The following is a 13900-nucleotide window of genomic DNA, read 5'->3' on the forward strand; positions in this document are numbered from 1 at the left end:
AGTGATTTATTCTTTCAATCATTCCCTAATTTTATTTTATTTATTTATTTTTTGTGTGTGGTACGTGGGCCTCTCACTGTTGTGGCCTCTCCCATTGCGGAGCACAGGCTCCAGAAGCGCAGGCTCAGCGGCCATGGCTCATGGGCCCAGCCACTCTGCGGCATGTGGGATCTTCCCGGACCAGGGCACGAACCCGTGTCCCCTGCATCAGCAGGCAGACTCTCAACCACTGCGCCACCAGGGAAGCCCCATTCCCTAATTTTAAAAACAAGTGATACCCAGGGTTTAGCTTCTACTATTTCTATATAAAACCTTCAAGCTTCTAACAAAGTACTTAGGGTGGGATTTAGGACAATTTGAGAGTTTCCCAAAATAGCACCACATCCCACTTTTGCACATGGAGAAGACTAGCATTTTCTCTGTGGAGAAACAACATAGGTCCAGGAGTTCAGTTCATCAAGTCAATATAACCCTCAAACATTCTTCTAACAATGAGGAAAATGATCAAAACGAAACAGAACACCTCACTACAGACGGTTTAGTTATTTCGATTCTTTTTGTGAACGCATCCATGTTTTTAAAACTGTCATGAAATAAGACCAGAAATTGCTGTCCTCCGTGCTTCCATTTCTGTGAATCTTTCTCAGCTCTGCCTCAGAGACCTGCAGCTTTGATTTTTCACCATTCTTTGTTTACAAGAGCCCTTTCCTGGGATTGCTAGACCAAGAGATTGTCCAACGACTTAATCACAGTGATTTTCCCCCAGAGCCTTACCAAGTGCCCAGCACTCTAGAAGCTCAGTGGGCGATTATGACTTTCCAGATGCTTACACAGGAGACCCACCTTGTTAATCCCATTCTGTTTGGTTCCCTGTTCGGAAACAATGGACCAGCACACCAGCTATCATCAGCTTCAAGACAGTCCAGTCAAATGAATGCAGCTGGATATAAAATTTGACCTGTCATCTAAATAAATGAAATGCAAAGACTACATCTATACCTATGTTACTTTCTTCAGTATGTACACCTTCCTGTATCCTGTTACTAAATACCTTACTTCAAAATGCTGGAAGATATGCTAGAAATCAACAAATAGGATCACAGCATTTTTAAAAAGAGAGAAAGGCTGAGGTATTACCAGGGGAAGAGGGAAAATTATTTGCTAGAAAATCTTTCTCCAGCAATGTGTATGGTATACAGTTGTCAAACCAGCCACCTATGGGCCCATGCCTCAGACTTGCAGAACACCATGCCTCAGGCCAAAAACAAACAAAAATTAAGGAAAGAGCCTATTGTAGCCAATCCAGTGAGAAAGGCACAGCTGAAAAAGACATATCATGTTGGATTTGAAAAGTGCTAGAGAGGCAGAAAATAACCAGAAGGTTATTGCTGATTCCCACAACTGGCTGATACAAGGTTAATATGCTGTTTATGGGGTATCGTTCGGGGGGATAAGCTCAGTTAAAACCCCTTTTCCATTCCAAACTTTGTACTTTGATATATCTTTCTCTGCATGTGCTATAACCTAGAGCTGCACGATATGAAAATATTTTTAAACCCCTCAAATTTTTAATTTCTGAAAATCCACCATAGCCAGGAAATATGAACCATTTTGAATTTCTGGAATCTCTCGTCTATCCTAACTACTCCCTCTAAACTAAACATTCCATAGTATTATAATTACGTTGAGTTTGGTAGTCTATACTGTCATTCATGCAACAAGCATCGATTAAATGCCTACAGGACTTCTTGCCAAAAGGGATATGTAAATACTTTTTTTTTTTTTTTTTTGTGGTACGCGGGCCTCTCACTGCTATGGCCTCTCCCGTTGTGGAGCACAGGCTCCGGACGCGCAGGCTCAGCGGCCATGGCTCACGGGCCCAGCCGCTCCGTGGCACGTGGGATCTTCCCGGACCGGGGCACGAACCCGCGTCCCCTGCATCGGCAGGAGGACTCTCAACCACTGCACCACCAGGGAAGCCCATGATACGTAAATACTTTTAGAGGAATACACATCTCCAATGTTTTATACATAATTGCAGAGAGAGGGCCATAAGTAGGGACATGGTGAAGTCCACTCTCTAAGTGTTACTTAAGGAATACCCGCTTTCGTTTGAAAGGAAGAATCTGCTCTCAAGAAGTAACATCAAACAGAAATGCAGAGTGAGTGTTCAGGTGGATTCTACTATTAATTCTGCAAGCCTAGTCCTCACCCTCTTAAGTTATGGGCCTGGAATGGACAAAGGCAAGATTTTGCCCAGCTCTGGAGAGGACATAAGGAACACGTAGTGAATTCTGGAAGCACACAGGAAGAGAGCCGTCAAAAAATCTAACTCAAAAAGATGGTCGTCAGGTCAAGCAGTGACTTCTCATCTCTCGGGAACTAGCTGTTACCTACTTTCTCTGCTGGGCTGAAGAACGCCGGGTGCAAATCACGGCCACGATCACCACCACCAGCACTGTGATGACGCCAACGGTGACCACAATAATCACAAGCAGGTTGCTGTTCTTCTGTGGAGTGACGCTGCCATGTGGGGGGTGCATCTGGCCAATGGGTGGCTCTGGGAAAAGACAGGCAAATGAAGATCAGGTTTAGGGAGATGTGACAGCCATGGCTTATCAAGCTCGGTTAAGAATTCAAAGAGTTCCTTTTGTTCTGGGCATTCCTGAAGCTGGGGAAAAAAGCAATGAAAAAGGAGAGGAAAGATCGAATTATCTACCCAAGATAAATGAAACCAATGTTCCCATGGAAACTTACATAGGAATATTCACAGCAACCTTATTCAGAATCACCAAAAGTGGGAAACCCCCAAAGCCATCAACTGATGAATGGATAAACAAGTGTGATATATACATACAATAGAATACCATCCAGTCATAAAAAGGAATTAAGTATTGATACATGCTACAAAATTCATGTACCTTGAAAATGATATACTAAGTGAAAGGAGCCAGACACAAAAGGCCACGTATTGTACAATTCTACTTCTATGACATATCCAGAATAGGCAAATCTACTGAGACAGAAAGTAGATTAGTGTTTGCCAGTGGATGTGGGGAGAAGTGAATGGGGAAAGACTGCTAATGGGTAGAGGGTTTCCCTTTGGGGTGATGAAAATATTCTAAAGCTAGATAGTGGCGATGGTGGCACAACCTTGTGAATATGCTAAAAACCACTGAATTGTGCACTTTGAAAGGGTAAATTTATGGTATGGGAATTATATCTCAATGGAAAAATATAATTAAGCTATGGTATTGAGTAGAAAGTGGGGAAGGCAGGAAGCATGCCACTTTGAACGATAAGAATTCCAGTATGACAAGAGTCAGAGAAGGCTGAGAAAATACTATTTATTTGATGCTGTGAAAGACAAACTATTTGACACCAATCACTCATACTTTCTGTTCCTTTTAAGAAGCTATCCATAAAGCACATTTAATTTTCAACCTGTCAAGGGTGTATGAATCCCATTTAAAAGCAGCCACAGGGTTGGAAAGAGTGTCATAAAGTCCTAAGATAAATTTTTCCTGTGCTGCAACTGTACCACATGGTAGACAATATTTAGGTGAAAATAGAATGATAATTTGCTTATGTAAGCAAGAATGACTAATGACCCTTTAAGTAGCTTTCTTTAAACCCTCAGTGATTAATCAATTAGAAATATTCTGATTTATGTCATATTTACTATTACAAGCTACCAAATTCTAAAAAGTATATATTAGCATATAGTTTTATTTATAAATAATTTAAAAAGTAGCAGAAAGCAATGAATTTGGATGTTTTCCTAGATCTAAATTTGAATGAGTTTCTTCAACAACCCAGATTAGCTTTCTATACCCCTTGAGCAAAATCTTTAGGCCTTTTGTACCTCAGTGCCTTTACCTATAAAATGGAAATAATAATATTTATCATATGTAGTTACTGTCTGAATTAGAAAAAATACAGACAAAGCAACTATCTGACACAGTGTAATTGCTTATAATATCATTATCCTACTGAAACATTAAATAAAATGTTGCCTCAATTAATAATCTACCATATCATTTGGGATATTTTTGGTGTGGACTTCCAAACTATTGATACAAACTTTTTAGAGATAATATTCAATGTGAAAGATAAATTAACTTGTTTGCATAAGTGAATATAATAACCCAGCACTTGCCTCAAAATTGAAACACTATCTTTTGATAAGTTATCTAAGAATCATTGGGTTTTTTTGAAAAGATAGTCACCTAAATTTAAACAAATTATTGCTGATTCAATATTGTTGGGGAAAAAAATTAAGTGATACCGATATAACTTGAATCTCAGGGGCGGGTAACTCATCAAGTTTTTACACAGCACTTTCTGTTAAAAGATACTGATTATAAATGAAAGAAATAAGGTTTCCTTGAAGTAAGTTTTTCATTTATTACAAAGGAATGAGGCAAGTAATGAAAGGTTAGAACTTCCTGTGTCATAGTTTTACTTACAATTTAAAAAGTCATGTTACAGTAGTATCTCAATATGACCTTTCTGTTCTTAATAAATTAATCGATTGGAATAAATTAACCTTTTATGTGAAAGTGTACAATGGAGGCCGTTGGGGATCTCATGGATTTTATTAGCTTAACTTAAATTTAACAGTTCACCATTTCTGACAAACTTAGTTTGAGTCATACCCGGCAATAACACAGTATGAATATTTTTTAAAACCATGTAAATTGGAATTTTTCAAATTTTTGCTCTTCTTTCTTTCTTTCCACCTAGGAAGATATCATGCTCCAAATTAGAAAATAATGACTCTGGATTCTGCTGAGCTTTAATTTTTTTTTTTTTTCCGGCAAGCAGGCCTCTCACTGTTGTGGCCTCTCCGGTTGCGGAGCACAAGCTCCGGACGCGCAGGCTCAGCGGCCATGGCTCACGGGCCCAGCTGCTCCGCGGCATGTGGGATCTTCCCGGACCGGGACACGAACCCGTGTCCCCTGCATCGGCAGGCGGACTCTCAACCACCGCGCCACGAGGGAAGCCCATGAGCTTTAGATTAAGTGAGATATTGATGTCATTTGCCTCATAGAGTTGGGTTCATGAGGGCTCCCATTATAAATCTTTGATTCCAGGCCTTTATGACTTCCTGATAAAAGTTCCATCAGTTTAAAACTTGTTTTTCGACATCTTTCATTAATTTCCCAATCTCCATTCAAAGGCTGACTAATCAGAATATCTGACATTGAACAGGCAGTAAATAAAGTCAAGTGCAATGGTGTCTTTAGATGGAGTCGATCCTGGTTATTTGCAGTAGTTGTGTTCTATAAAGACATCACAAATACTAAATTAGGCAATACAAAGTATTGCTTCTAGAGGAAACACAGTGTCATGTTCCTGGGAGCCTACCTTTTTATCAACCAATCAAAGCACAACCTTGTTTCATGTGGGTTTCTGTTTAAAGGTGCCTTATTTAATATGTAATGTTGATTCATTAACGTTGAACTCATAGCCAACAGCGCTATTAAATTCATGCCTGAGTGAAGCTTAATTAACACACATATTTTCTCCATCAGACACATCAGCCTTTAGTGTTTAGGAACACTAGAAAGCACTTCATCACCACATTTAGGGACAGCTTTAAACAGTGAAACCACCAACAAAACCCCACAAAAATGTGAAAAATTGGCACTAAATGTAGTGCCGAAAGGACACATCCATGGTATGAGAGCTGAACCATCAGGGCAGAACGCCACCTTGTTCCAGCTCAGCTGAGTTTGTGAGCACTGGGCTGCTCAAATTTCTGGCTGCTCTGCACATGTCCAAGGATTATCATAAAAGCACCATAATTATTGGTTTTGGGGGTTAGAAATAAAATTTTAGAGAGTAGGTAAATTCATGAATAGAGACCCTGCAAATAATGATGATCAACCATATATCTAAATATATTAAAAGAGTGCTCTAAATTAGGAAAAAATTTAGAACTCACAAATCTAGATTGTGTAGGTAAGAGTTCTGGGAGATAGCCTGACTCCAAAAGGGGCAAGGTGACCTTTGCCCCCCTTCGGAAGCTGAACGGTGTAATTCAAAGGCTTACAAATCTCCTCCAGGGCACTGTGATTATTTCATGAGATAACGGATGCATCACACTGACCACACAGCCTCGCACAGAGTTGGTGCTCAACAGATACGATGCGGCCCAATACATTTCATTCTATGTGATTTTTCCAAATTAAAGAAAAATACAGTATCCTAATTCATCTGTTCCTGGTGTTAGCCTACGAGTGTGGGTATCCAATGTCTGAGTAATCAAGACCTAGATATGTTTCATTAAAACCAGTGAGAAGGGAGTCACAGTTTTTTAATATCACATGAGCATTCCATCCAACTTAATTTTCATGCTATCTGATCACTGCCAATGATTTCATCCTTTTTATATGAAATTTAATAAAAGCAAACATAGATTTCATAATCTGTTGGGTCTAAAGTCTTAGTAATGATTAGAAAATTGGTTTAGTGTAACTACTAATAAGGTCTTTAATTTTTATGATACTTGGTAGGCTTTCAAAAATATTTTATGTGTCTTATCATACTTGCCCTCAAAAATTCTGCAGTAGGCTCATGGATAGACTGGTACTCTGAGTGCTTAACTATCACATAGAACACGAAGCCATGTATCGAATCCAGGAGTCCTGGCTCCCATGTTGAGAACCTGGTCTCATTGCCACAATGGCTGAGCCCTAATAGCTACACAATATCAATAGGCAGGTAAACAATGTGAACATAAGATTGACAAGTTCAGTTCTGGGGAGACAAACAGATCCAATGAAAGCTTCTAGTTGGGAAATTAACTTCCCTCCCATGATTGCAGTGTTCTCGGATAACAGTTTTGTTATTAGAACACTTTCAGCTCAACGTAAGTCTTCATAATTTCACAGGCCTTTGAATTTGAACAGACATTCATATGGTATTGAATATTTCAAAGCATTTCACCCTGAAATAAGGTACTATATAGTCAATCAGCTGGAAGAGATCTCACAGATATCTAGCCCAGTGTTCCCTAAAATGAAATATTAATCACCATTATGCGGGAAAAAGGTTCCTTGGTCAGTTAAGGTGGAAAACATATTTTTTCCCTCAAATATCAGAATTTTGAACACGCTAATGTGAACTATGCATTGCCAGGAGAGGTAGCACAGAAATGGCAGAGAATGTATTCAATTATTCCATAAATAAGATCCAATTGGGTGCTGTGGATATGATGTTGTGATCAAACTATGGGTAAGTGGTAATTATATGATATGATGCAGGTGTTAAATATGGTTGTCACCATTCTGGATTATTTAAGTGGATCAAATCAGCTCATTGTACACCTTAAACTTACACAGTGTTATAGTCAATTCTTTTCCAATAAAGCTGGAGGCAGGGGGAAAAGCCATGAGAGGATTCAAGTAGGCAAAAAGAGACAATATGAGATAAGACACATACACAGTTGTGAGACAGTCAGAGGCTTGCCCAACTAGTTGGACCAGAGAAGAAAAACAATTCCCATATATTAAATGTTCTGTCTTCCATTCCTGAAACATGGACCCCATCTGGGTCACTGTGACATGAACAGAATGTCAGGTTACTTCTCACCTGAGATCAAGGCATAGCCAATAGAAGGGAGTTGTGAAAGCTCCATTTCTGAGCTATTTTTCTGGAAGGGTGGAGAAGGAAAAACAGCCAGGCTATGAAACCATTAGAATGCATTTATGGGGCCACATATATATCATTTCCTAATAATGTGTATGTCATGGTCTTCTTGTATATTGTGTAGTCTGAGAATAATTTCCAAATTAGCATATTGATTGCTCCCTACCAAAAAAGAGGGGGGTATAATTGTTGATCTCATGGAGCTTACAATTCACTGGACAAGATTTATATTAAACAAATCATGAAGCAAATAAATATAACATTACCACTATAGTTGGTGTTTTAAAGAAAAGTAGAGTTCATGTAGAAAGATGTAACATGAGGATGTGATACGAGGTCATTGACAGAGGAGGGAGGTCATGAAAGGCCTCATTATAGAAGCGACATTTAAGCTAAATTATGAAGTGTTGCTAGGAGTTAGTTCTTGTTCCTTTACAAGGGAACTGAGAGCAGACTGTGCGTGTGTCTGGAACATTGGGAGCAAAAAGGAAATGGCACAAAATGAGGCTGAAAAGAGAAACAGGACCTTGTTCACATGAGCCCTGTAGATCACATTCAGTTATCCTCGGTAAAATCACAGATGGTTTAAGAGTTTTCAGCAACGTGACAGGCTTGATTTGTTCCAAGGAGACATGTCTTCCCTCTGCGTGGAGAGGGGTTGGTGGTGGAGAAATAGAGACCAGCTAAGAGGATATGGAATTCTCCAGGTGAGAGTTGATGATAGCTTCAACTGAGACGGTGGCAACTTCAGTCAAGCAAGGAGGACACGTACACAATATAGTTTGAAAGTAAATGAATAAAGCAGATTGCACTTGGGGCAGGAAAGAAAGGAGGAGTCAGGTTCAGGCCTCAGCAATATCCTTATGTCTAGGATGAGGGAGAGGGTGAAAGGGCAGGTAGGCTCAGTGGGGCAAGAACAAAAGTTCAGTCTTGAATATGTCAGGGTTGAGATCTTATGATGAATTGTAAAGAGGCAGCTAGAAGGTCTGCGTTAGATATATAAATGAGGGAGCTGGCATATAGATGGAATTTGAAGCCTGGCAGTAGATGAGATCACCAAGCTCAAGGGTATAGAGTGAGCAGAGATGCTCTTTCAAGACTAATCCTCTAGTATTCAGGTAGAAGGCGAGGACCTGGCAAAAGGAAGTGAGTACCAAATGAGTTTCCCAATGATCACTTGACAGTGGAACACTTTTTTTTCTCAGAGATTCTCATGGGACCCATGTACCCTGGACCAACCTTTCGGGAATGCTAACCAAGCTTAGTGGTTGTTAACTGGGGAGATTTTGCCCCCCAAGGGGAAATCTGGCAATGTCTAGAGACGGTTTTGGTTGTTACAACATGGTAGAGGGGAAACACTACTGGCATCTAGTGGATGAAGGCCAGGGATGTTGCTAAACATCCTACAGTACACAGGATGAACCCAACGACAAAAAAATTATCCAGTCCCCCCAAAATTATCCAGTTCCAAATGGCAATAGTTTTTTAGTTAAGAAACCCTGATCTAGCTTAACACTTTCTATGTTCAGATGAAAAACTGAGATCCAGAGAGTTTAAGTGACTTGATTCACACATTTCTAATCCATGGCAAAGTCAGTTCTAGAACCTGGGGTTTGGGATTAGTCTGAGGGCCTTAACATCATTTCAGATAGATAATGTTTAGATAGTAGGTGGGCAGAGCCTCTCGTAGACTAGAGTTTGAGACCCCTGGGACACTCTAATTATCTTTACTTAAGGGAAATCAAAACTAGAGGGAAAATCATGGCTTTTTCTCCTAAACACAGAGTTTAAGTCATGTTTTACAGAACACCTAATACAATTCTAAATATATAAAAATTAATTAATAACATTAATTTTTAAATAATGCTTCACCGAAGTATCAACACCTATCAAACTTAAGTGTTCAAAGGTTGACGTCAATATAACAACACTTTTGCAGGGTTTGTAGATCTCTTTACCAAAATTACTAATTTTGAAAATTTTAGGAAAAGCTACCAACAAAAAGAAATTGGTGATTTATCTTCCCCAAAGAAAAAAGGATTGAACTGAAGTAAATTTCACTGGTGTTATCCTTCATACAAAAATAAACTACAAAATCACATTTTCAGAAGTTGAAGATTTTCCTGCTTTAAGAATGTGGACCACAAGATTGAATGCATCATACAAGTAAAATACTAGCATATCACCACATATTAGCTTTGATTCTACCTGCCATCGGAAAATAATTTAGGAAGCCTCTTCAGTTTCCCCAATTTAATTAAGGGCTTCCAACTTCAAGAGTAAACATGAACTATAGCTTTGTTTTTCTTTATCTGAATTCCAAGAGTGTTTTTTTAAAACAGTGACACGTTGTAAGAGAAAGTAAATGATTAGCGAGGTCTAAATTTATTTGCAAGTGGCTTGAGTATCCTGACAATAAACCATTATTCTATTACAATTCTTTGAAGGGTGAATCAAGAAGTATAAGGAGAGATAGGAAACCTCTCTAATTCTGTCACTACATGAGGGGATGTATGAAATTTTCATTGTATATGAGGTTCAAAAACTCAAGAAATTTCAAGATTTTTTGCTCTTATTTATGAAGCCTACTTAGCAAAGGTGTGGTGGGGTTAGAGTTTTATCAGTCAATTTTTCACTTATATATATAATTTGAAAATATACCCCCTTCTTAAGGTATAAGACATTAGTAGAATTTTAATTAGGAAGGTAGAGTTTTCAGATGCCTTTGCTGATTGGCTTGTAAAAGCCCAAGCTAAAGGCAAATTGCATATTTACTATCATTTACTGGATAGCGAAACAGAATAGGAAATAGATTAAGTATGCCCGCTACCATCCGTGCCTCTCTGAGGTTATCAAGTCAGCTTAATTAACCATGTAGCCTGTAATAATTAGTTATTCCAGTAGGGATTCTAGAAATGTTTCAGGTACTTTGTTCACCCCATTCATTTAACAGGAAATGCCTAAACCATCATTAAGTGTTGCAGAAAATTGAGAAGGGGTAATGCCAACTATCTATCTAAACTGGCTCAAAGTCACTGGATGCCATTCATCTATTTTATCTTCATGACTTCCTCCTGTGAGATAATGTAATCAGATCAAATTTAATTACAATTATATTTCTCACTAGGAATCTTAAATAGTAAAAAAATAAAAAAGTGACATGCATTTCTCTCAATTACTGTCATTCTCTTCATCTGAAGTTTGACTCCTGTGAAAAGAAAAATCCTTATCTGTTAACTTATCTGTTAACATCAAATTTGGGCTGAGATTTCTTTTCAATCAGAGAATTCATTTTCTTTTGAAGGGCAAGTTAAAATAGTCCATAGCAAACTTCCAAACTTGATCCAAAACTAGGATTGCCAGATTTAATAATTAAAAATAAAGGAGGTTCAGTTAAATTTGCATTATTTCTAGTTGCCTACGGATATGTACACTGAGATGACTATGTACGTTGAGATGGTAACCCCTTGCGATCTTTTTCTTTATCTCAGATTCATAGGCAATTAGAAAGGATTCAAATTTTACTGGGCCTCCTGTATTTTCAGTTGTTCCATTTGGCAATTCTATCCAAGATTAGTGTTCTTTAGGACACACAGTTTAAGAGAGTATACTGTTCTGTGTCTTTGGCTTACATTTGCTTCACCTGTACATATATAACCACTGCTCAGTAGTGGATGGAAACTGTGAGGAAATAATTATTCTTTCTCAATTGTCCATATTCCGATTGCCTCTTAATCTCCTGGCACTCTGACTCTTGAAAAAGTCCCACTAACTTCAGTTTATGAAAGTGAGTGGGTTTCAGTCACCTCTCTACAAAAAAATTGTAGAAATATTTCAAATATATATAGCACTTTCAAACCTAGACAGCTAACAGCCAAGCATCATTTATAAAATTCTCTATGCTTGGACTTTTCTGACTGTTTTGCGTACTTGTCAACCCTCATCGGCATTGTCTCCTGGTGGAATATGCTCCAGGTTTGTTAATAACTTCACGTTCCTATTATTCCCACTAAAACCCTAAGTCTGGGGTTCTTGGCACTTGCAGTCAATAGAAAATTTGCCTCAGACACTCTAGAATTAACAATTTTAATTAATATAATGAATCCAATAGAACCTAATTTATATACTTACCGTTGAGAGTGCTTCTATCAATCAAATTAGTATCAACTGGCCAATAACCTCCATCTCCATGGCGACCTGTTTATCCGGAAAATATACCAGAAAGTTAGTGGACCTGCAACATGAAAGCACAAATGAAACAAAATAGACAAAAACTAACAAATATTTAAAAATATACAAACAACTGAATAAGACTATTTTGTCCACTTCAAAGAAAGCCTGAAAAGAATGATACCATTATACTTTGCCAGAAAACGTTATTTTCTATGCGTGAGAAAAATCTCTCACAAAAATACTCTTTTAAACAAGCTAAGTTCAATTCCTCACTGAAAAGCTGACCCACCCCCCTTTTTTTCTCCAATACTCCTGTTACCGTGTCACCAAAAGGTACAGCACCAGTGTTAGTGTTGCTGTCTTGAACATCTCAGAACAGAAGGAGTGGTGGTGTTGGCTCCTAGCGTGACAGAGCCCACCTCCTTCGTGTTATAAGAGGTCCAGTCTACACTGTCGCCATTGGACATGACTTTGTGGCAAAGTATCATTATTACTGTACCAGGGGACAATACTTTTTGCCTTATAACTGGGCTTTGAGTAGTCTTTGTATTATGTGCCAAATAGGTACCTGGGAATGAGCTACTGGGTATGGAATAAAGAGTAGGGAGCGTGTCACAGCCCACATGGTCTGAATATTTCTTATAAACACGCCAAGAAGGAAGGTTTCTCTAGTAGCACACGTTTGGAACCACTGCCTTCTATTAGGTGTTCAACAGTTGTAAAAGTAGTCTTTAAGAGAAATGAGCCAGAAATTAACCAGAAATAATTATACTATCATCCATATTTTAATTAATAGTTTTTCACTACAGGTAATCCCCTTTTCTATTGGTACATTTGTAGAACTGTGATTATTTGGTTAGATTTTGAGTTCTAGAATACCTATTCGAAAAAACATTTGGGAGTTGAATCTATATACAAACACGTACAAGACTACAGCTAATTCTTTATACACTTTAGAGTGTTATTTGTGAAGGCAGTTATAATCACTGGGTGATGTCGAGGAAGCCAGCTGGGGCAGCCAGCTACGAAAACATTGGTTGTTTTTCTCACATGTATAGATTTTCTTTTTCTTTTTTAAGACTTCCAAGTCCTGCTCTTGTGACGTTCCTTTGCATACCAAACACTCTTCTTAATAAAGCTTTTCCAAGAGCTCATCATTTTATTTGCAAAAGAGTTGTGAAGAAACAACTTAAATCTTGTTACCAGACCACGTATTCACAATTTTAAAAAAATTCTTTCAATATTAAGTCAGAGCTGAACTAAGAGGGTTAAGCTTCCAACAAGCAATGATAAGTTAATTCAATCACACCATATTCTGTTTTCAGGGTAAACTGGTACATTTAAAATCTGCTGGCCAATGACTCTGGGTATATAAAGAAGTGGGAATTAGGATGGAGGCTCCAATGTGTGTGTGTGTGTGGGGGGGTGATTGGGGAGGGGCAACTGAAATAAGCAGCAGTTGTGAACATTTTGGGGGGTTGACTGAATACTTTGCTTTTCCCAAATACTTTGCTTGTGTGACTCTGACACATCTAGGGTTTCAATAAGTGGAGGATAAGCTTGGGCCACGGGACATTGCCAGATCAACGTTGGAAGAAATGAAGCGAGACAGAAGTTCTGTATGAATATTAAGATTACTTTTCTCACATCTGAAAGCAACTAGATTGCAAAGCCGTCAGCCAAAGAGATGCTAACAGCCCCATCACTTAGGCCACTAAAGCAATAAATGATTCCTGTTGGGAATATTAGAGGTGTTTAGTTAACTTGGTAAATTTCATAAGCACTGAATAAGGGAAATAGAGAACTAATTAGGCTCTGGAAGACGAAAAGTCAGTTAATGCAAAGATATAAACTACTATTGGATCCCAGAGGTCTTAAATTTTTAATGGAGCATAAAACTGATAGTAATTCATTCAAAATGTATTAAGTGCCTACTATATGCAAGGTACAGTCCTAGATCCTCAGGGAAAGGGTAGTCTAAAAAGATTTATCAGATATGGAACCTTCCATGACAGATAGAGTTGGCTCACTGTATCCAAGTCCTATACAGGCCTATTTATGGCTAATATCA

The 13900-nt window shown here is 38.4% G+C and overlaps 1 protein-coding gene across 1 annotated transcript in view; it reads right to left on the minus strand.

Moving 5' to 3' along the window:
- The window catches only part of DCC (DCC netrin 1 receptor), a 771692-nt gene that overhangs the window by 89261 nt on the left and 668531 nt on the right, over positions 1-13900 (minus strand). The window contains exons 22-23 of the mRNA XM_065889420.1: positions 11788-11853; positions 2398-2560 (exon numbers count right to left, since the gene is read on the minus strand). Coding sequence (XP_065745492.1) covers positions 2398-2560; positions 11788-11853 — 229 coding nt within the window. The remainder of the gene's footprint in view (positions 1-2397; positions 2561-11787; positions 11854-13900) is intronic.

The sequence above is a fragment of the Phocoena phocoena genome, chromosome 13 (assembly GCF_963924675.1).
Source record: "Phocoena phocoena chromosome 13, mPhoPho1.1, whole genome shotgun sequence".
Classification (NCBI taxonomy): domain Eukaryota; kingdom Metazoa; phylum Chordata; class Mammalia; order Artiodactyla; family Phocoenidae; genus Phocoena; species Phocoena phocoena.